At 44.3% G+C, this 23,817-nt stretch overlaps 1 protein-coding gene across 6 annotated transcripts in view; it reads left to right on the top strand.

Moving 5' to 3' along the window:
* ralgps2 (Ral GEF with PH domain and SH3 binding motif 2) overlaps window positions 1-23,817 on the top strand; it is a 641,885-nt gene that overhangs the window by 526,112 nt on the left and 91,956 nt on the right. For all 6 annotated transcript variants that reach the window (XM_070887410.1, XM_070887411.1, XM_070887407.1 and 3 more), the window contains one exon: window positions 13,660-13,727. In XM_070887410.1, coding sequence (XP_070743511.1) covers window positions 13,660-13,727 — 68 coding nt within the window. The remainder of the gene's footprint in view (window positions 1-13,659; window positions 13,728-23,817) is intronic.

Consider the following 23,817-nt stretch of genomic DNA (forward strand, 5'->3'; position numbering starts at 1 on the left):
TCTTTTAACGTGGGGTGGCCATTGCACAGCAGCCACCATACGGGCTTGACAGAGCTCGGTCTTGATCCACTGGCAAGGGTTAACCAAGATGACTGGAGACCAAGCTCTGCTGTACGAACCTAGTGTGCGCACATGCTCCGACTATCCATAGATCGCAGTGTGAGCTGGCCCATGCTGCCCCTGGGCCAAGATAGTGCTCTTAGTTGACCCACTCTCGACCGTTTGAGTATCCCAATAATTCTGCAAGGACCCCGCCCTCCCCATCCCGCTCAGAGCCCTTCTTTGAGGGCTAAAGGGGTGGAAATTCCGTCTTGTGTCCAGAGGGGCTGCAGTGGTGGCGGAAAGCACTTGTGGCCAGCTCCCAGTGCCCTGCTGGGACATTTGGTGCCGGTATCGGCTCAAAGTCCCAGCTGCTCTCAGGTGGCCGTAAAATATCTCATGGCTGTATTCAAAGAAGAGCATAGGCGTTCTCCTGTAGTACTGCTCAAACAAATCCCTCAACCACCATCTAAAACAGATGATTTGCTCATTTATCTTATTGCTGTGTGTGGGAGCTTGCTTTGTGCAAAGTGTCTACTGTGTTTTCTACATTAGAACAGTGACGACACTTCAAAAGTACTTCATTGGCTACAAAGCATTTTGGGACATTCTGAGCTTGTGAAAGGTGCTATATAAATACAAATATTCTTTCCTTTCTTTTCTTTTTTGTCTGTTCTCACAGGAAAACATTTCTGTTGTTATTTGTACTTGAAACCCTGTAAGGGTTTCTAAATACCTAGTACCCCGTTGCACAGTTCTTTGACATCAGGATTTATAAGAACATAATACACACGGCACAGCGTTTTGGCTCAACCAAGATTTGTTTGTTTATTGAACATAGACTCAATTACCTCCCCTGTATAAAACTTCAGGATTTATATGGGACATACAAACCCCTATGAAAGGGTCGTTTGCATCGCAGTTACCTTCCTTGTATAAATCACTATGATCTGCATGGGACTAACAAACCCAGAATATGAACCCCTACGAAAGAGTCATTTGCATCGGCACAACGTGACACAGTTAAACCCGTCCATGATTTGACTGCTACACATAGTTACCCAGACCCAATCACAAAACCCTTCTATGATTTGGCTGGAACAAACATACAATCACCAATTCCTCGGCTGTCTTCTGAGGTTGACTGTAGGCCCTTTTCTTCCTTGCAGCTTCCACTGGCTTCTGTTGCTGTTTCGATTCTGTTCCTGTACTGCTTTCCCCTTGAAAATGGCTCCTCTTTATACCAAAAACCAACTTGCAATATTGAAACAGATTGAACACAATGGCAGCATCAAATGTGAACTCTTTTTGGCTAATTGTCCCTCGTTTAGTTTCATTGTCCATGATTACTTTGGCCATCGCCTGTCTGTTGAGTGAAGTCCTTTACAATGTAACCTTCCCAAGGTGACTTAATTGTTGGTTCTAGTAGCATTCGTATTCAAATGGCTCAGGGTCCAATCCATTGTCTAGGCCTACATTGATATCAGCCTTTCGGGAGTCATGATCCAAGGTACGCATTCTTTAACAATGTAACCCCTTAAGGTAAATTAATATGTGAATGTTCCTGTACCTTTTCAGACAGAAACCATTCAAGGTGTGAATGTCTCTCTTCTGGTGCTCTGATGATGTCCAATCTCTCAATGAGTCATAGTTTTACTGCAATGGTCGGGACCATCGAATGTGTGAATGGCATTGTCTGTTGATTTAGATCAATGGCAGATATCCTGTATCACAAATACAAAAGCAAAATACTGCGGATGCTGGAATCTGGAATAAAAACCGAACATTTCAGCAGTTCCGGCAGCACCTGTGGAGAGGAAGCAGAGTTAACATTTCGGGTCGATGACCCTTTGTCAGAACTGGAGTGTGTTCGAAAAGAACAGATTCTTAACAAGCATTGAAAGGGAGAGGAGAAGAAAAAACAAAAGGGAAGATCTGTGATAGGGTGGAAAACAGGAGAGATTAGAGAGACAAAAGGGATGATGGCCTAAATTCAAATGGTAATGCCAGGAGTTAGAAAAGCATTAGTCAAAGCATTAGGGTGTGAATCGTGGGATAATGACCAACTGCCATTAGAGACGAGAAAAAAAAAGAAAGAAAGAAAGAAACAGGCTCTGAGGGTGGTTGGGGGGTGGTAGGGAGCTATCGGTTGGCAGCGGATACGCTCTGAAATTTTTGAGCTCAATGTTGAGTCCAGAAGATCGTAACGTGCCTAAATAAAAGATGAGCTGCTGTTCCTCGAGCTTGCGTTGAGCTTCGTTGGAACAGTGTAGAAGACCGAGGTCAGAGTGTGAATGCAGTGGAGTTTTAAAGTGACAGGCGACTGGAAGCTCAGGGTCACGCTTGTGGACGGAGGTGCTCCGCAAAGCGGTTACCCAATCTACACTTGATCTCCCCAATGTAGAGGAAACCACATTGTGAGCAGCGAATACAGTGTACTAAATTGAAAGAAGTACAAGTAAATCGCTGTTTCACCTGGAAAAAGTATTTGGGGCCCTGGATAGTGGGAAGGGAGGAGGTAAAAGGGCAGATGTTGCATCTCCTGCGCTTGCACGGAAAGGTGCCGTGGGAAAGGGAGGAGATGCTGGGGGTGACTGCAGAATGGACCAGGGTGTCGCAGAGCGAGTGGTTCCTTCAGAATGCTGAGAGGGGAGGGGAGGGGAAGATGTGATTGGTAATTGGATCACGCTGGAGGTGGCAGAAATGGCGGAGGATGATCCGTTGAACTTGGAGGCTAGTGGGGTGAAAGGTGAGGACAAAGGGAACCCTGTCATAGTTCTGAGAGGGGTGAGAGCAGAGGTGCGGGTAATAGAACAGACACGGTCGAGGGCCATGTTAACCACGGCGGAAGGGAATCCCCTATTGAGGAAAAAGGAAGTCATGACAGAGGCACTAATGTGAAAGGTGGTGTCGTCAGAGCAGATGCGATGGAGATGGAGAAACTGGGAAAATGGAATGGAGTCCTTACAGGATGTGGGGTGGGAGGAAGTGTAATCCAGATAGCTGTGGAAGTCAGTGGGCTTATTGTGGATATCCTGTATCATTATCTCTCATGATGTCTGATGGTTTGGCTACAATGTTTGAATTAACCCTTTCCTGCCCAGCTCTTTTGCGGGCAGTCATGCAGTTCTGGATTTTTATATTAAATATTCCAATTTTTACTGTTGGCGGCGGGGGGAATGGATCCTGCAGCCCACCACTTCAGAAGATTTTTTTTCTGATCAAATTACATTCAGGTTCTGGTGATAGCATCGACCAACTTTGAGATTGGCAATGATTGTAGTGATTAATGTTCACATATTTTGTTAGCATTGTTTAACAATAGCCCACACTAGACAGAACTCTAAACTCTGCTGCAGTTGCATTTAATGGAGTTTAGGATCATGGGGAGTTGACTTCAGTCAGTAAATCATCCACACATTTCCCACAGATGCCTGGAATGGTCACCTGACTCAAGAAATTCCTCTCAGAACCTAACTGAAGAAAGTCTTTGCATCCAACAAGATTTTTCTTGGGCTATGGCAGGATTGGCACAATTTGCTGCGGCAATGACATTTTTTAGTGGCCAAAATAAATGCGATCTTTGCTGAGACCCTTGACAAATTCTCAGAATACACCCATAACCTTTTGATGAATACTATTATTGTATCATCTCCCAGCTGAGTTAAAACATCCCCGAGAATTGTGACACAAAAAAAGATTGTGTCATGGACTTCGTAGATTTTTCTACCTCACACTTTTTTGAAGTTCTAGTCTTCTTTCCGCCCCCAATCGACATTGGACCTTCGAGAATGGGTTTGGGAAAGTTCAGGTTTCTTTATTTTTCTTCTGACCCAAACTCAACAAACTATGAACTCTGAGGTAAAACCTATTGGTATCCACACTTAAGGACATTTGGAAAATCAAACTTTTTGTTGAATAAGTAATGTTGACATGAATTTGTGCTTGATAAATTGTCAAATCCATTTTAACCTTGAATACCTTGTGCCAAATTTAATCCATCTAAGAATTGTGCTTGCTCTTACCTCAGCTTGGCGAGTTGCATAACTGTTTGATGGTAGCTGCACCCTATCTTGCTTCTTCCAAAAACAAAACCTGTGTTTCTTTCATCTCAGCAAATAATGATGCGGAAAGTCTTCAAACATCAATTGATTTTTGCATGCTAACCAAGTGCACAGAGCTTCAGTGTTCTGTGGAACAAAAGACACTTCTTCGTCCTGGTAATGTTAATTCCAGTAGGAAACAGAACCCCTCACTATGCAGAGAATAATAAATTGGGTTATGCAGTTTATTTCTTTTGTAGTTTAGGAGCCCCTGGCAAATGTTGGAACCAATTCCACTTGGTTGACCAATATCAAATCATAGAAATTACAGCACAGAAAATAATGAAAGAACTTGCATTATTTAGCATCTTTCACATCCTCGGGATGTCCCAATGTGCTTTGCAGCCAATGAGGTATTTTTGAAGTGTAGTCACTATTGTAATGATGGAAACAGAGCAGCCAATTTGTGCACAGCAAGCTCTACAAACAGCAATCTGATGATGAGCAGATAATTTGTTTCAATAATGTTGGTCAAGGGATGATTAGCCAGGACACTGGGAAGAATTTTCCTGCTCCTCTTCGAAATAATATCATGGGATCTTTTATGTCCACCTGAGAGCGGACGGGGCCTCAGTTTAACGTCTCATCTGAAAGATAGTACTCTCTGCTGCGGCTTCCACCCTCACCTCCAAATGTGAAGAACTCATTGTAATGTCCTTGCACACTACTATAAATTCATACGAGGCACTTCCTGCAGACAAGTACTATGTGAAACCTAAAGCAGTTGGGGCTCTGGTTGTTGAGCCTTGGTGTGCGTGTCTGTCACCTGTGGTGATTCCGGGCTGACCGCAGGGACTGTGCATACTGCTGAATGTTCTTGTTGCTCGTTCACTGGCGGTGGTGTGAATACCATCTCATGATCTTCCTCAGGTTCCTCAGTGTCCATGCTGAACCTTTTTTTTTTACTTGGTCCAGATGCTTGCGGCATATCTGCCCATTGTTAAGTTTAACCACTATGACCCTATTCCCCTCTTTGTCTATTACAGTACCCTCAAGCCATTTGGGCCCCAAAGCGTGATTGAGAACAAATACGGGGTCATCAATTTCTATACATCTCCCCCTTGAATTTCGGTCATGGTACTCGTTTTGGGACTGACCTGAACCTTTATTCACAGGACCAAGAAGTGATGACCATGTGTGGGACCTCCCTTTATATACCTGGATGACCAGGTGAGGAGTGTCTCCCACAAGTTCATTCCCTGTGGTCAATGTGTGCATTTCTTATGTGTATGCAGTGTTGTTATGAAGGTTACAGTTACATGAAGGTTACATACATGACACTCATGGAATTCTTTGCCACTAAGATTGAGACCATTTGTTCAGCTGTCTGTCACACGTATGTGCTTCAGCATGTAAGGAAAGAATGTTAGATTACCTACTTGGAGTATGGTTTCTTCATTCCTTAAGCATAGTTAAGTCTCAACATACAAAGTTTCTTTGGCCTCCGCCCCTAGTTCTCTTTGTGACCCAGTGAAACCTAAAGCTTGTTTTTGTGTTCAGATTTCTTGCTACTGTTCAGTCTCCAACTCCAGCAGTCAAAAATGCAAATATAACTCAGAATGAAGCCCTTTATACAGTGGAGCTGGAAAAATACATTTGCATGAAGTGACCCCAGCCTGCTGTGAAACTGTTAAAGTGACAGTATTCCAGCTGTTTTTCTCCTTGTTCTGCACAATATTCAGTTATGTGTAGGGACTGAGCTACAGTTTGTGTAGAAGAGCACACTGATCTCATGTTCTCTTCAGCATCCTTGTTATCTAATTTAAGAGCTATACTTGTTAAGCCTTACTGCAATGACCATACTTTGGATTCCTGACACTGCAGATCATAAATAGAGATTCAAAATTTAAGTGATGATCTGAACAATGTTTAAGATCACCTGAATGTTTAACCATTTGTGGACTGCAGATCCATTTTTGTGCCATTTTAAAAGAATAGAGGATTAGAACTTAATTCAGATACACTCTCAGCACCCAATCCCCTCCATTGACCGAGGAAGAATTGGGACTGACAGAGGGATGGGAAAATATCAGCTCTCCTCTACCTACTCAAACACTTTTAAAACCCTCAGACTGCTTTTCTGACAGTCGCGTTCATTGCCCAGTCAATTCCCATGCCCCGAACAGTGACCCACCAGAAAGTCATTGCTACCTGGTCTGTAAAGTCCTTACAGAATACCACAAATCCACACGAGGCACATTCTATGGACAAGGTCACTCCATGACCTGAACCTCTTTATTCACAGGACCAAGAAGTGATGACCCTGCGTGGGACCTCCCTTTATATACCTGGATGACCAGGTGAGGAGTGTCTCCCACAAGTTCACCCCCTGTGGTCAAGGTGTGCATTTCTTACGTATATGCAGTATTGCGGTGTTGTTACATAAAGGTTACATACATGACATCACCTCCCCCTCAACATCTTATTGGGATCATAGGTTAAGTCTCTCAGGTGGTCTGCGCGCTCTCGTGGAGCGCCGCAGTTGGGGCTCTGGTTGTTGAGCCTTGGTATGCGTGTCTGTCACCTGTGGTGATTCCAGGCTGACCGCAGGGACTGTGCATACTGCTGAATGTTCTTGTTGCTCGTTCACTGGCGGTGGTGTGAATACCATCTCATGATCTTCCTCAGGTTCCTCAGTGTCCATGCTGAACCTTTTTTTTACTTGGTCCAGATGCTTGCGGCATATCTGCCCATTGTTAAGTTTAACCACTATGACCCTATTCCCCTCTTTGTCTATTACAGTACCCTCAAGCCATTTGGGCCCCAAAGCGTGATTGAGAACAAATACAGGGTCATCAATTTCTATACATCTCCCCCTTGAATTTCGGTCATGGTACTCGTTTTGGGACTGGCGCTTGCCCTCAAGAATGTCGGACAGGACTGGATGAATGAGGGACAGCCGAGTTTTGAGTGTTCGTTTCATGAGTAGCTCCGCGGGCAGGACCCCCGTGAGCGAGTGCGGTCGGGACTTATAGGCCAGCAGGAGGCGCAATAGGCGGCATTGAAGGGAGGGTCCTTGAATCCGGAGCATGCCTTGTTTTATGATTTGGACCGCACGTTCCGCCTGGCCATTGGAGGCCGGCTTGAATGGTGCTGTCCTGACATGGTTAATGCCATTACCCGACATGAACTCCCGGAATTCGTAGCTTGTGAAACATAGGCCATTATCGCCAACAAGGATGTTCGGCAAGCCGTGGGTCGCAAAGACCGCACGCGGACTCTCCACGGTGGTGGATGTCGTGCACGAATTTAAAATGATGCACTCGATCCATTTCAAGTCTGCATCAACCACAATGAGAAACATTTTTCCCATGAATGGCCCTCGTAGTCGACGTGAATACATGACTATGGCCTGGTGGGCCAGGGCCACGAGCTGAGCGGGGCCTCCCTGGGGGCATTACCAGAGCTGGGCACACGTCGTGCACCTGTGAACACAGTGTTCCAGGTCTGAATCAATTCCCGGCCACCACACATGTGACCAGGCAATGACCTTCACCAGCACGGTGCCTGGGTGCACGCTGTGGAGTTCCCTGATGAATGCTTCCCTGCCCCTCTAGGGCATGACTACCCGGCTGCCCCATAGTAGGTAGTCGGCTTGGATGGAGAGCTCATCCATCTGTCTGTGAAATGGTCTGACCTCCTCAGGGCATGCTCCGTGTGCGGGCGCCCAATTCCCAGTCAGGACACATTTCTTAATCAAGGATAGGAGAGGATCTCTGTTGATCCATATTTTGATCCGGCGGGCTGTGATGTGGGAGCCTGCGCTGTGAAAGGCATCGACACCGATGGCCATCTCAGCGCTTTGCTCCGCTGCCCCCTCTGGTGGCCAGTGGAAGCCTGCTGAGCGCGTCAGTGCAGTTTTCGATGCCGGGCCAGTGTCGGATGCTGTAGTCATACGCAGCCAGTGTGAGAGCCCTTCGCTGTATGCGAGATGACGCATTGGCATTGACAGCCTTGCTGTCTGACAGCAGGGATGTTAACGGCTTGTGGTCCGTTTCTAATTCGAACCTCCTGCCAAAAAGGTACTGGTGCATCTTTTTCACCCCATAGGCACATGCGAGTGCTTCCTTCTCAACCATCCCATATCCCCGTTCAGCTTGAGAGAGCGACCTGGAGGCATAAGCTACAGGTTGTAATTGGCCCTCAGTGTTACTCTGCTGCAACACGCACCCAACCCCATAGGACGATGCATCACATGTCAGAACCAATTTCTTACGGGGGTCGTACAGGGTCAACAACTTATTTGAACAAAGTAGGTTCCGCGCCCGATTGAAAGCCCGTTCCTGACAGTCCCGCCAAAACCAATCGCAACCCTTACGCAGGAGCACGTGTAGCAGCTCCAACAATGTGCTTAAGTTCGACAGAAAGTTCCCAAAATAGTTCAAGAGCCCCAGAAATGAACGCAACTCCGATGTGTTGCAGGGCCTGGGCGCTCGTCGAATCGCCTCCGTTTTGGATTCGGTAGGCCGAATCCTGTCTGCAGCAACCCCCCTGCCCAGAAGCTTGACCTCGGGAGCCAAAAACACACGCTTAGAATTCTTGAGTCGCAGGCCTACCCGGTCCAGGTTGTGGAGGTGTTCCTCGGTGTCACGACCAGTGATGAGAATGTCGTCCTGAAATACGATTGTTCCAGGAATGGATTTGAGCAGGCTTTCCATGTTTCTTTGAAAAATCGCGGCCGCTGATTGAATGCCAAACAGACACCTGTTGTAAACAAACAGTCCCTTGTGCGTGGTGATGGTGGTCAGTAGTTTGGATTTGTCGGCCAGTTCCTGGGTCATATAGGCTGAAGTGAGGTCCAACTTGGTGAACAGCTTGCCGCCTGCCAGCGTGGCAAAAAGGTCCTCCACTCTCTGGAGCGGGTATTGATTTTGTAGGGACACCCGGTTGATAGTGGCCTTGTAGTCGCCACAGATCCTGACCGAGCCATCCGCTTTTAGGACGAGAACAATGGGGCTCGCCCAGTCGCTGAATTCAATGGGCGAGATGATGCCCTCTCTCAGCAACCGGTCCAACTCGCTCTCAATTTTCTCCCGCATCACATACGGCACAGCTCTGGCTTTGTGGTGCACTGGTCTGGCGTCCGGGGTGATGTGTATCACTACTTTGGTACCTTTGAACATCCTGACGCCAGGTTGAAATAGTGACTCAAATTGCTGTAGGACCTGTGAGCATGAATTTCGCTCCACAGCTGACATGGCGTGCACATTCCCCCCCATTTCCAGTTCATCTCAGCTAATCAGCTCCTCCCCAACAGTGCGGGATCATTGTCTGGGACAATCCAGAGTGGCAGCCAGTTCACCGATCCATTGTGTGTGACCGCCAACATTGCACTGCCTAGCACTGGAATGATTTCTTTGGTGCACGTCCATAATTGCGTCTCAATGCGTTCTAGTTTGGGTCTGCTGGCTTTGAGTGGCCACAGCTTTTCGAATTGTTGAACACTCGAGCGAGTGACTGGCTGGCCCCCATGTCCAGCTCCATGCGTACAGGGATGCCGTTTAATAGGACTTTCATCATCATAGGTGGCATTTTGGTATATGAGCTGTGAATGTTTGCCACATGAACCTGCTGAACTTCAGTGTCCATTGATTTGCCACAAGCGTCATCCTGCCTCGCCAACCCCTCATCTGGTTCATCTGCCTCGCATATTAGCCTGGTTACAGGCTTCCTGCACCTTCTGGCTAAATGGCCACTGAGGTTACAGTTTCTGCAGATGAACTGTTGAAACCTGCAAGTCCTGGCAGCATGTTTGCCCCCACACCTCCAGCATGAACTGAGATTCCCATTGTTGTGAACAAAAGAGCTGTTACAAGGCATTCCTCGCAGATTGTCCCTTTGACTGCTCTTGAGCACCCTGTTAGTGGGTGTCAATGGCCCCATCCCAGCCCACTGGGTGAGCGTAAATGTCCGTTCAGCCTGCCATTGTCTCTGTTGGAGACTTACTCTTGGGTCTATTGCTACCTGGGGTGTGTCGAACTGCCCTTGGCTGCCTGCGGGGCTCTGTGTCGCGTTTATAATATTGACTCCCTGATCCATTGGAGGCAGAATTTTGCGTGCCTATATTATCTTGGTTTCCTCCTCCCCCACCATAAAAGTCTGAGCCATCAACACCGCCGCTTCCAAGGTCAAGTCCTTGGTCTCAATTAGCTTTCTGAAAATCCCAGCATGACCGATGCCCTCAATAAAGAAATCCCTTAGCATCTCCCCCCTACAGGCATCTGTGAACTTACAGAGGCTGGCCAAGCGCCGGAGGTCCGCAACGAAATCCGATATGCTCTGTCCTTCCCGACGTCAGTGAGTATAGAATCTGTGTCGGGCAATGTGTACGTTGCTCGCCGGTTTGAGGTGTTCACCGATTTGTTTGCTGAGCTCGAAAGGTTTTGTCTGCCGGCTTCTCGGGTGCTAGCAGGTCTTTCATGAGCGCCTATGTCTTAGGTCCAGAGCTGGTCAGCAGATGAGCCCTTCGCTTGTAGGCCGCTGCGTCTCCCAGCCAGTCCTTCGTGACAAAACTCTGCTGGAGCTTCTCAATGAAATCGTCCCAGCCCTCACCAACACAGTACCGTTCATCTGTGCTGCCGGTGGCCATTCTCATGAGTCGTTGATTCCCGTTTCTCGTCGCTAATGTGAAGTCCTTACACAATACCACAAATCCACACGAGGCACATTCTATGGACAAGGTCACTCCATGACCTGAACCTTTAGTCACAGGACCAAGAAGTGATGACCCTGCGTGGGACCTCCCTTTATATACCTGGATGACCAGGTGAGGAGTGTCTCCCACAAGTTCACCCTCTGTGGTCAAGGTGTGCATTTTTTATGTATATACAGTTATTGCAGTGTTGTTACATAAAGGTTACAAACATGACATGGCCTATGAATACTTTTCGTAGCTATCTCTACCCCTATTTTGCAAATATCTGTGAATGCCTTATTACTTTGTATGTAGTGTAATTCATCCAGATACAGAAATTCAGCAGACTACAGTATAATGTTGCAAACATTTTGTTAAAGACAAGTAGAAAATCCTGAAGATTGAGTTTCAATAGTTCTCCTTTATAACTCTGCAGTGGAGACAAGAGTTTTCTCTGGAGTATCTGCGAGCCAAGACCAAGTTATGAAATGACAATTTGACAAAAAGGCTGCAGGGTGGGAGGGCTTCAGCCTGCACTGATCTGTTAGTGGGTATTCTGGAGAGGATGTCTCCCTCCCAATTTCACACCTCTTTACTAATAGCTCTCATATGAGGGCCTAGATTGTGATAGCAATTGTGATGTGCAGGGCTGCTACGTGACATTGGATTTGAATGTCTAGAACATCAAGGTGCATGGGTATGGGTATGATGAGTGTCCATGCTAAGTCAGGAGGGTAATTGTACAAGAAGATAAAAGTCATATTTTATTCTCATGAGGAGCACCTAGTACTGTAAGTCCACCTGACGAGAGCTCAAAGCTGCACTAATGGAAAAACTGATGGTTCTGCTTTTTGGGCTGAAACAAAGGGGCAACTCTTTGGGTCCAGGTGGCTCAAAAATAACAAACCTGGTGATGAAGGTTCGGAACCAAGTCAAACCATTGTATCAGATTTTGACCCCAAACTTGGAGGAAGCTTAAGTTCCACCCAAGTGCTGCCCAAAGGACTGCTGCGATCCTGACAGTACTTTGGCCGATGGCAAAGAAAGGACTTGTGCCATAAATCTGGGCGGCAGAGCGCGGGAGATCCCAATCTCGGCGGTAAGTGCAATCCTCGACAAAGTACTGCCAAGGATTGAGGCGGGCCCAGGGAGGGGGGAAACAGAGAAAAAATAAAAATTTCCACAAAATTAAACAAAAACCTTCAGGGGACCCTATCCACCTAAATCGCTGGTAAAAAAAATAAAGAGAAGTTTACGAACCTTTTTTTGCAGGTTAGACCTGCCTCCACGCGGCAGTCTTTTCCCCGCTGCAGCGGACTCCTACCTCCCCCCCCCCCCCCCCCGTACCAAACTGGCAGCTCAGCGGGCAAGAGGGTACTTACGTGCGTTTGTCAGCGGGCGGTCTCTCCCCAGCGGTCTTCCCTCCCCGTCGGCAAGAGACCGCCATCAAACTAGCTTGGAGGGGAGACTGCCCAGAAAACTCGCCGGCAGTGAGCGGTGAGTGCACCAAGTTCGGCCCCTTAATAATTCAATATCCATAGCATCTGAACTACACCAGGGCATTGTTGATGATTGACTGTTGAGCCTGGCACACTAACGGAATGTGGAAGAGTAGACTTGTCACTGTGGAATGCAATTCTTCTCGCTCAGCTCCAGATAACTTTGTAAGCCAGTGCCCTAAGAAAAAGATCAAGCAGCTAGGAGGCTTCCCAGTGGTTTGTACTGGTAGGCTTCCCAGTTTTAACTGTTTAAGCTCCATGCATACCCCTGCGCCCACTTAAAGCTCCCCAAAGCCTCAGCTGTGCCAACCTGTGCCTAAGTTCACTGGACAACTAAGCGGGGTGTGCCCTTACATGGAGAGAATTTGCAATCCATATTGGGCAAACAAAACTTTTAAGTGTAGATTTTTCAATAGCTTGTCTCGGAGATTCTTGAACACAGATGGATTTTCATGCTTGTCAGGCTGATGACAAGCAAAGTAATTATGATAGAATTTACTATGTAATTTTGATGTGTTTGACGATTTTCTTTGTGTTTAATTTAAATTGGTGAAGGGAACTTCAGTTGAGTGTTAAGTGCAAGTTAAATTGTAAACGAATATTTTGTTTTCATTCCTCATTTTTTTCATAAACAATATTTGCAAGGCATCCCTGTGGAAGCCTGCATTCATCCATTTCAGAGAATTGGATGCATTCAAGTGACTTAAGACAAGAACAGTCCCTCTTTATTTGTGGGTGCAATGGAATCTTGCCATTGACAGACTTTTTAACAGACTGATTGTGTACCTTTTTTTGACTTAACCAATTTTGTACAAAGTTTGTAATAAATGAAGTGCCAGCTGGATGTTTGAAAGGCAATATTATTATAATTCATTTAAACACTTGATGATTAAAACCACAAGAGTGATGAGGTACAAGTTTTTACTTCATCTCCTCTAAGAGAAGTGGGCTTGGCAAGTCACGAGCTTCAACATGATGAATACACTGGAATCAGCTCATTGCAGTAGTATGTTCAAATCTTACTTTACCTCTCTAGGTTATAATTCATTTTCTTTGCACGAAGATAAATTTATTTCCTACTAAAATTATAATAATTGGAAGTTTCTGCAAAGTAACAGCGTTATCTATCTGTATGTAATGAGTTATTGATATCTTTCTTGGTAAAGGACATCCAAGTTCTGTCCTCAGTAGGGCAGATCTTCTGTGCTATTTGTTCATAATAGTTGTAAAGATATCGTAAAAATGCTGCATACCTGTTGGATGTTGAGACTGCACACTGGCATCTAAAAGTAATAGTTGTCAAATTATAGATAGCAGCCGCATCTTTAAACCTTTGCCTCCATTTTTTTCCCACTACCTTACCCATCACACCTTTGTCCTACAGACTCTCATTAAGAATTGAGCCTGGCACCAGCACACCGCAGTCCACTGCCTCAAGGGAGGATCTCGCAGGTAAGTGAATTGTTGTACTCGTGCACTAAATAACTTGACCTTTTCAGCACATTGCATCTGGTGTAATAAAGTCTCTAATAGTAGACAGTTAATTTCGGATTCCAAGACTGTTTACAGCATTGTGCCAGGATAAGACCAAACCTTATCCTCCACTGTGTGTCTGTAAAACATAGGCAAGTACAATATAATAATTATCTCTGAAAACTCACCATGAGGTGTTGGGCTCCTGTTTGGAGCTGCAGTCATCTTAAGATCTTATGAGGCAAGCCTGTTTTAGCATCTAGCTTCCGGAACCAAACATAATGAGCATAAGAAATAGGAGCAGGAGTAAGCCATTCCACCCTTCGAGCCTGTTCTGCCATTCAATAAGATCATGTTGAATCATCCACCTTCCAGCACTATCCCCATATCCCTTGAGTCCCTTAATATCCAAAAATATATCGATCACTGTCTTGGAATATACACAATGACTGAGGTACAGCCCTCTGGGATAAAGAATTCCAAAGATTCACAACCCTCTGAGTGCAGAAATTTCTCATCTCAGTCCGAAATGGCCCTTAATCTGTGACTGTGATCCCTGGTTCTACACTGACCAGCGAGGGGAAACATCCTCCCAGCATCTAACCTGACAGGCTCCAAGAATTTTGTATGTTTCAATGAGATTACCTCTCATTCATCTAAACTCCAGAGTATAGGTCCATTCTACATAATCTCTCCTCATAGGATAATCCCCCATCCCAGGAGTTAGTCTGATGAACCTTTGTTGCACTCCCTCTAAGGCAAATATATCCTTCCTTTGGTAAGGAGACCAAAAATGTACACAGTACTTCAGGTATGGCCCTATATAATTGCAGGACTTCTTTACTCTTATACAATCATGTTGTAATATTTGCTTTTCTAATTGCTTGCTGTACCTGCTGTTAACTTTCTGTGATTCTTGTACAAGGACACCCAGGTTCCTCTGAATACCAACATTTCCCAATCTCGCCATTTAAAAAAAATATTCTGCTTTTCTATTTTTCTGATCAGTGGATAACTTCAGATTTCTTCACATTGCATTTCATCTGCATGTTCTTGCCCACTCACTGTCTATGTCCCTTTATCGTCTCTTTGCAATCTCATCGCAACTTACTTTCCCACCTAGCTTTGTATCATAAGCAAACCTGGATGCATTACACTCAGTCCCCTCATCTAAGTCATTGATATAGAATGTAAATAGCTGAGGCCCATGCACAAATCCTTCCGGTACACCACTAGTTACAGCATGCTGATGCGAAAATGACCCGCTAATTCCTAGTCTCTATTTTCTGTCCCTTAACCACTCCTCAATCCATGCTAGTATATTACCCTAATCCCATGAGCCGTAATTTTGGGTAATAACCTCTTGTGTGGCACCTTATCGAATGCTTTCTGACAATCCAAATATACTACATCCACTATTCTCTCGCTTATCTACCTTGCTAGTTTCAACCTTAAAAAACTCCTAGATGTGTCAAACATGATTTCTCTTTCATAAATCCGTGTTGACTCTGCCCAGTCAAACATCAGTTACCAGCCACTACGAAAAGCAATGTCCCCGCTAAACTGCACGGCCGTGCAGTCATCTGCAGGATCCCGCACACTGGCTGCTCACCAGCTTATTCATTGTAGGTACTGCACTGGCGCAAAAATTTGAATGGGCCACACATTGGGGGAGGCAGGTTGTGCAGGAGGCAGTGTGGCTTACGAGGGACATTGACGAAAAGGTAAGCTACCTCATGGTGAGGTTCTTTTAATAATTTTTTTCTCCCTTGCATTATTAGACATTGGAATTTATTTTACGTTTAAATACTTGAGAGATAAATTTGTTACAGGGCCTAACACTGGATTAGTTCTTCGAAGAATCTTAATTGAAAGGCAAAAGTTGATTTTAGAGGTAGGAGTTAATGATTGCATGACTGCAGCAGCAAATCTGGCAGCTATTGTTACAAATGGTAATTGACGTAATCTGCTTAAAACATGCAGTTATTCAACCCATAATAAAAATGCCTCGACAATGAAGGCTAATTTTCTCTCATTTATTTTGTCATTAAAATCTGTTGTACTTCTGCCAGGATGATCGCACCATTTATTCTAACAAGTCTTCATGCCATTTCTGGTGTATTTGAGTCTTGTCATACTGTCGATATCTCATACTTGAAAATACTCAGTTCTGGAGAAAATAAATCATTGTCCTGATTAGTCTCATATTTGTTGATAGCCCTACTCTATCATCAGATAAATTCTCTAGATTTCTGTGGCTAGATTGTTGCCTATTAATATGTAGTGGTATTTAATATGCATGTTGCAATATAAGAGTTAGCGCATCAAAATTAATAATAGTTTCAAAAATCAAGAGTGGAGTTGAGCACATGCCCTTGACATATGTAGATGAGGGTGGTTGTTTGCTGAAACATAGAAACATAGAAAATAGGTGCAGGAGTAGGCCATTCGGTCCTTCGAGCCTGCACCACCATTCAATAAGATCATGGCTGATCATTCACCTCAGTATCCCTTTCCTGCTTTCTCTCCATACCCCTTGATCCCTTTAGCCCTAAGGGCCATATCTAACTCCCTCTTGAATATATCCAACGAACTGGCATCAACAACTCTCTGCGGTAGAGAATTCCACAGGTTAACAACTCTGAGTGAAGAAGTTTCTCCTCATCTCAGTCCTAAATGGCTTACCCCTTATCCTTAGACTGTGTCCCCTGGTTCTGGACTTCCCCAACATCAGGAACAATTCTTCCTGCATCTAACCTGTCCAGTCCCGTCAGAATTTTATATGTTTCTATGAGATCCCCTCTCATCCTTCCAAACTCCAGTGAATACAGGCGCAGTCGATCCAGTCTCTCCTCATATGTCAGTCCTGTCATCCCGGGAATCAGTCTGGTGAACCTTCGCTGCACTCCCTCAATAGCAAGAACATCCTTCCTCAGATTAGGAGACCAAAACTGAACACAATATTCCAGGTGAGGCCTCACCAAGGCCCTGTACAACTGCACTAAGACCTCCCTGCTCCTATACTCAAATCCCCTCGCTATGAAGGCCAACATACCATTTGCCGCCTTCACCACCTGCTGTACCTACATGCCAACTTTCAATGACTGATGTACCAAGGACCGAATGGCCTACTCCTGCACCTATTTTCTACCTATTTTCTATGACGCCCAGGTCTCGTTGCACCTCCCCTTTTCCTAATCTGCCGCCATTCAGATACTCTGTCTTTGTGTTTTTGTCACCAAAGTGGGTAACTTCACGTTTATCCACTTTATACGGCATCTGCGATGCATTTGCCCACTCACCTAACCTGTCCAAGTCACCCTGCAGCCTCTTAGCATCCTCCTCACAGCTCACACCACCACCCAGCTGAGTGTCATCTGCAAAGTTGGAGATATTACACTCAATTCCTTCATCTAAATCATTGATGTACATTGTAAAGAGCTGGGGTCCCAGCACTGAGCCCTGCGGCACTCCACTAGTCACTGCCATTCTGAAAAGGACCCATTTATCCTGACTTCCTGCTTCCTGTCTGCTAACCAGTTCCCTATCCACATCAGTATATTACCCCCAATACAATGTGCTTTAATTTTGCACACCAATCTCTTAGGACCTTGTCAAAAGCCTTTTGAAAGCACAAATATACCACATCCACTGGTTCTCCCTTGTCCTCTCTACTAGTTATGTCCTCAAAAAATTTAAAAGATTTGTCAAGCATGATTTCCCTTTCATAAATCCATGCTGACTTGGACCGATCCTGTCATTGCTTTCCAAATGCGCTGCTATTTCATCTTTAATAATTGATTCTAACATTTTCCCCACTATTGATGTCAGGCTAACCGGTCTATAATTACCCATTTTCTCTCTCCCTCCTTTTTTAAAAAGTGGTGTTACATTAGCTACCCTCCAGTCCATAGAAACTGATCTGGAGTCGATAGACTGTAGGGATCCACTATTTTTAGGGCCACTCTGGGATGCAGACTATCAGGCCTTCAATCCCATCAATTTCCCGAACACAATTTCCCGCCTAATAAGGATTTCCTTCAGATCCTCCTTCTCACTAGACCCTCGATCCCCTAGTATTTCCTGAAGGTTATTTGTGTCTTCCTTCGTGAAGACAGAACCAAAGTATTTGTTCAACTGGTCTGCCATTTCTTTGTTCCCCATTATAAATTCACCTGATTCCGATTACAAGGGACCTATGTTTGTCTTCACTAATCTTTTTCTCTTCAAATATCTATAGAAGCTTTTGCAGTCAATTTTTATGTTCCCAGCAAGCTTCCTCTCATAATCTTACTTTCCCCCTCCAAATTAAACCCTTTATCCTCCTCTTCTGAATTCTAAATTTCTCCCAGTCCTCAGGTTTGCTGCTTTTTCTGGCCAATTTAAATGCCTCTTCCTTGGATTTAACACTATCCTTAATTTCCCTTGTTAGCCACGGTTGAACCATCTTCCCCGTTTTATTTTTACTCCAGACAGGGATGTCCAATTGTTGAAGTTCATCCATGTGATCTTTAAATGTTTGCCATTGCCTATCCACCGTCAACCCAGGGTTGATCACTGTACATTCCGTCGGAGAACAACACCTCCCATTGGTTCCAGCTGATTACAACATGATTCCTTTGGACTGTGGAAAAAGTGTTTTAATATTAAACTCGATACCTCGGGTAGATAGAAGCAAACTGTTTCCAGTAGCTGAGGGGTCTCGAACAAGGGGCCATAGATGCAAGATTACAAATGAGATTTGGAATAGAGAGCAAAAGCAACTTATTTACACGGAGATTTGTGTGTCTCAAAAATTCATAAAAATACAGGAAGATTTCTTCCAGAGTTACTGTATGAGGCAGAATCTATGTCATCATTCAAGATTAGATTGGATAGATGAATGAAGGAAAAATGGTTGAAGGGTTAAGGAACAGGGTGAGCAACTGTGATTAGAGCTTATTTGCTTTAATGGTGGGCGAATGCTAACACGGACTGGTTGGGCCCAATGCCTTGTTTCTGTGTTTTAACTTCTATGGATGTATTAGATCTTTAACACTGTTGATTGAGCTTCCCTATCTGTGCAACCTTCGAAGAAGGAGAGATGCAGGGTTTTGATGATTCTGGAATTGAATATTTCAAAGCAATGCAAGAATCTTTACTGAGGACTGGAGGTCGGGTTAGATATTAAAGTTCATTTCACCTAGTAACTTTAACATTGTGTAATCATGAAAAAGTTTGGCAAACCAATTAAACAAATGTGTAACTTCTTTCCATTGTAGTCCATGGTGGATTCTTGCTTTCAATTAGTAAAAGACCAGTCATTTTCTTTCAGTACTGGTCCTATCAAAGGCTATTATCATCAGTCAGTGGAGCCAAATAGTAATTTGGCTTGGATGTTCATGACGACTTCAACGTCAATAGTTTAGTTTAAACTTTTGCCAGTTAGCCATTCAAGCAATTCATATGTATTTTGTTATGTAGATTTCCTTAGGTTTTCAAACTCAGGTCTTTGGCTCCAAGAAGATTAGTGATGGGATCCCCTCAGTCATCAGACTCCTGTTCATCTGTCATCACAGTTCTGAATATTTCTATTTGTTGACTTAAAGGCATATTATTTTTTGTGATTATACTCTTGAGTCAGAAGGCTGAGAGAGCAAGCTCCATTTTAAGGACTCAGTACAAAATCTAGGCTGACACTTCAGTGCAGTACTGAAGGAGTTCTGCATTGTCTGAGCAGCTTAGTGGGCTATTAAACCAAATTCTGCATCACCTACCCTGGTGGGCTAGGTTTTCTGAATTCTTATGAATTTTAAAGCTTCCATAGAAATACTTAAAAGAAAAGAGCAAGTATTTATTCCATTGTCTTGGTCAACATTGCTCCTTCAAATCACATCGCCAAAACAGATCAACTTGTCATTTATCTCAAAACATTTTGTTGAATATTCATATGTGAAAAATGGCTGCCATGTTCACCTATGTACGACAATGCAGTTTAAAGCAATTGTATGTAAAGCACTTTGGGATGTTTATGACATGCTGAGATGCGTTAAAAATGAAAGTTCTTAATTATAAAGTGTGTTCTACAATAAACACCTTGTTTTCCTATGGGTAGCTGACACTATTTTTTGCAAGTTAGGAAAAGAGGGTCACTGGGAGTGTTTCAGTATTTTGAGGGGGTCCCAGATGTGTGACAATATTTATAGGAGATCCCCACACAAAAAATATTAAAAACATACTGGCCTGGATTTTGCGATCAGCGGCAAAGGAACGCCGCTTGTCGTTCATCAGACTGATAGCTTCCCACAGACTTTTCACGTCAGTTGAACGGCAACTTGCTGTATTTAGAGATCATTTCCAGCACGGTGCCCTCTTCAGAGAATCTGTGGTGTGTTTGAGTCGGGCAAGCAACAGGGTATCTCTTCAACTAATCCAATTGAATAATCCTCAATTAGACATGCAGAGACTAAACCACAAAGTATAAATTAGATTTATTTCATTTAGAAAGAAAAAATAAAAAAACATTTATAATTTTTTAATAAATGTTCAGTGATAATTAAAATCTGAAGGAATTAGACTCCACACTTGTAAAATTAAATTTTCAGGGCTAGAGAGGTTGTTCGGCAATAATCAGGATTGATCATGTCGTTAAAAATTCACTTACCTGAATGCAGCTGCCCTAACTTTTTCTGGTGTGTTCAGTGGGTAAGTACCAGAACTTCACGCCAATACATGGGTGCTAATGCCAAGTCTATTGGTGAGGAACCGGTGTTGCGAAGCTTGTGGAGGAGCTAGGTAACTCGGATGGCAACTTCCAGATTGCCACGTTTAACTGTGCATGTGCGGACACCAGAAGTTGCTGTCCAATTTACTATCCGAATAACGGTGAGTACAGTTAGCCTCGCCGTTATTCTCAACACAAAGTCCAGGCCAATTTCATGAAATTTAGAGTCAGTGAGCTGTAATGTAGGTCAGGTCCCAAATCTATACCATGAAGGACTCACAAACTCAAAACTTGGCTTTCAAAATGCTAACATCTCAATGAAAAGGAACCCAAAGAGTAAAATCTACACTCTTGTATGCAAAATGTCAGCTCCATTTCGTTAGTCACTGCACTTCATTGCTTCTTGAGTAACATGATGAAAGATTTGAAGTCTTTTTCATTTAATGATGACTAAAAAGCTTTTCAAAAAGATGTTGTAATGTAATACTAACATATAGAAACCCCAGATTTGAAATTTGGCAATACTACAGTTCTTTTTTATGAACTTCAACCATGTGTTGCTAGTGCAGGATTATTCTGAAATATCAAGATTTAATGTACCCATTTCATGTAATGTACCCATTTCGCTCCTCCCTCCCTCGCTCGCTCCTCCCGTCCTCACTCGCTCCTCCCGCCCTCACTCACTCCCTCTTCTCCCAACTATGAGTTCCAAATTCCATGTGTTTCTGTAGTGGCAATGCACTTCCTAGGCGGACGAATCCACAATTAAAAATTTCCCATCGTTCTGAAGCACACTTGCACTAAATTGACAGTCCAGGCAGACCTCATGTATTGTCAATGGGAAAGAAACTCAAATTCACACTGATGCAGTCTAATAGATCCACTGGTTGGGATTAGGCACATGGTTAAGGTAGAGTGAAGAGAGCTACACCTAGTCCATGATGCTACACTTTATCTCGGAGCACTCTGGTCAATGCCAACACTCGGTGCACAGATTGCAGATGTGTATGTTGCTACTCTCCACTGACATCCTTTACTTTGATAAACTGTCTTGTAAGCAAGTACAGTATTATGACTGCTTCAATAACAATGCCTTTAATTCTCAACTAACACAAGAAGTGATTTCTTCTCATTGTTTTTTGCATTCCTACCAAAATGGGTGTCCTGGGAACCATAGTTGTATTGTGTGCCTGAATGTTAACATGCCCGATGAATCCTTTAAAATGTTTTAGCAGACTTTCACCAAACACATTTGGAGGCAGACTACCATCAAACACTGAATTAATTAAGTATTACCCATAGCAGATTTCTTCTCATCAGACTAAATGCATGTTCACATGTACTAATGAATCGGTTATCATCCAAAGTGAGAAAAATCACTGGGCCTGTTCCATTAAGAGTTTGGCAGTATACTGTGGCCACCAACATTCACTGTATTGTGGCCATCAACCTTGTATTGCTTTGGAAACATATGGTGCTTATTAACAACAGTTTTCAGCACCTTCAGTGCATGAGGAATGTTTGTAGATGACCATATTTAGTTCATGCTGTGTTTAATCTGCTTTTGCAAAAGTTTTTTTTCCATAAAACTTTATTTTTCCCTTTCCAATTTTCTCTTGAAGGAGTTGAGTCATGCTGCTTTATGGTTCCAATGGCACAGCTGACTATTTGGTAACTCAGCAAGGTGGCCATTCTTCATATGTGAATCCAACTCTGAGTTTTAACAGGCTGCACGATTTTGGAGGACATCAGCACCAGGCCCAATCCTGCCCTCCAATACCACACACACACACGCATTTTCCACCAGTAGTCACTGGATGGCAGCAGCAAGAGAATCCTAAGCGAACTTTTCACTTCCTTAAATGAAGGATATGTGAAATTAAAAAGGAAATTAGGAAAGCAAAGAGAGGCTATAAAAAATATTGGCAAGTAAAATCAAGGAAAACCCAAAGATGACTGGAAAATTTTAGCTATAAGGAAAGATTGGATAGGCTGGGGTTTTCTTTGGACAGAGGAAGCTGAGGGGAGATTTAATTGAGGTGCACAAATTATGAGGGGGCTAGATAGAGTGGATAGGAAGGGCATATTTCCCTTAGCAGAGGGGTCAATAAACAGATGCCATTGATTTCAAGTAATTGGTAGAGGGAGCAATGGAGAAATGTTTTCACCCAGAGGGTGGTGGGGGGTCTGGAATGCTTTCCCGAAAAGAGTGGTAGAGGCAGAAATCCTTATCATATTTAAAAAGTACATGGATATGCACTTTAAGTGCTGTGACGTGCAAGGATGCAGACTAACAGCTGGAAAGTGGGATTAGGCTGGATTGATCTTTATCGGCAGGCACAGACATGATGGGCCAAATGTCGTCCTCTGTGCTGCAAATTTCTTTGCTTCATTTATAATGTCCCAATTGGTCCTTAGCTGAGAGCTAACTCAGCACTCACAGGGTAGAAAACTTGGTTTGTATCGCTCAGTTCTACATAGGACAAGGCCAGAGAGTCCGAGAGTCCGGGAGGCTCCGAGAGCGGAAGTCCGTGAGTTTGAGAGGCCAGGAGTCCGAGGAGCAGGAGGTAGGTGAGAAATTCACGTCTGACGAGGATCGGAGAGTCGGAGGAGCGGGCAGTTTAAAAAGAGCGGAGGAGGTCGCGAGCAGCAAGGCCCATAAAAGGGGGCCCAGCATTCAGAGGTAGTTGCAGGGGCAGAAAGTAAAAAGAAATCCAAGTGTGACGTCACAACCAAGAGGGTAAGTGTTTGGCTGGTGAATTGGTGAGCATTTAATCTTTTTCTTTTTCTTTTCTGATCAGTAAGAAACCTTTGGCGTTGTTATCAATTGGGTTAATTTAAGGGTTAAGCCATGGCAGGAGAGCCCAGACCCGTGTCATGCTGCTCCTATGCTATGTGGGAAATCAGGGAGACTCTCAATGTCCCTGACTACTATGTGTGCAGGAAGTGTATCCAGCTACAGCTCCTGACAGACTGCATTGCAGCACTGGAGCTGCGCATGGACTCACTCTGGAACATCCGCGATGCTGAGGATGTCGTGAATAGCATATTTAGTGAGTTGGTCACACCACAGGTAAAGGTTACATAGCCTGATAGGGAATGGGTGACCATCAGGCAGAGCAGTGGAAGGAAGGTAGTGCAGGGGTCCTCTGCGGTCATCTCCCTCCAAAATAGATACATCACCTTGGGTACTGTTGGGGGAGATGACTCATCAGGGAAAGGCAGCAGCAGCCAAGTCCATGGCACCAGGAGTTCTGCTGCACAGGAGGGCAGGAAAAAGAGTGGGAGAGCTATAGTGACAGGCGATTCTATTGTAAGGAGAATAGATAGGCGTTTCTGCGGCCGCAAACGAGACTCCAGGATGGT

This window comes from Pristiophorus japonicus, chromosome 8 (genome assembly GCF_044704955.1).
Source record: "Pristiophorus japonicus isolate sPriJap1 chromosome 8, sPriJap1.hap1, whole genome shotgun sequence".
NCBI classification, from domain to species: domain Eukaryota; kingdom Metazoa; phylum Chordata; class Chondrichthyes; family Pristiophoridae; genus Pristiophorus; species Pristiophorus japonicus.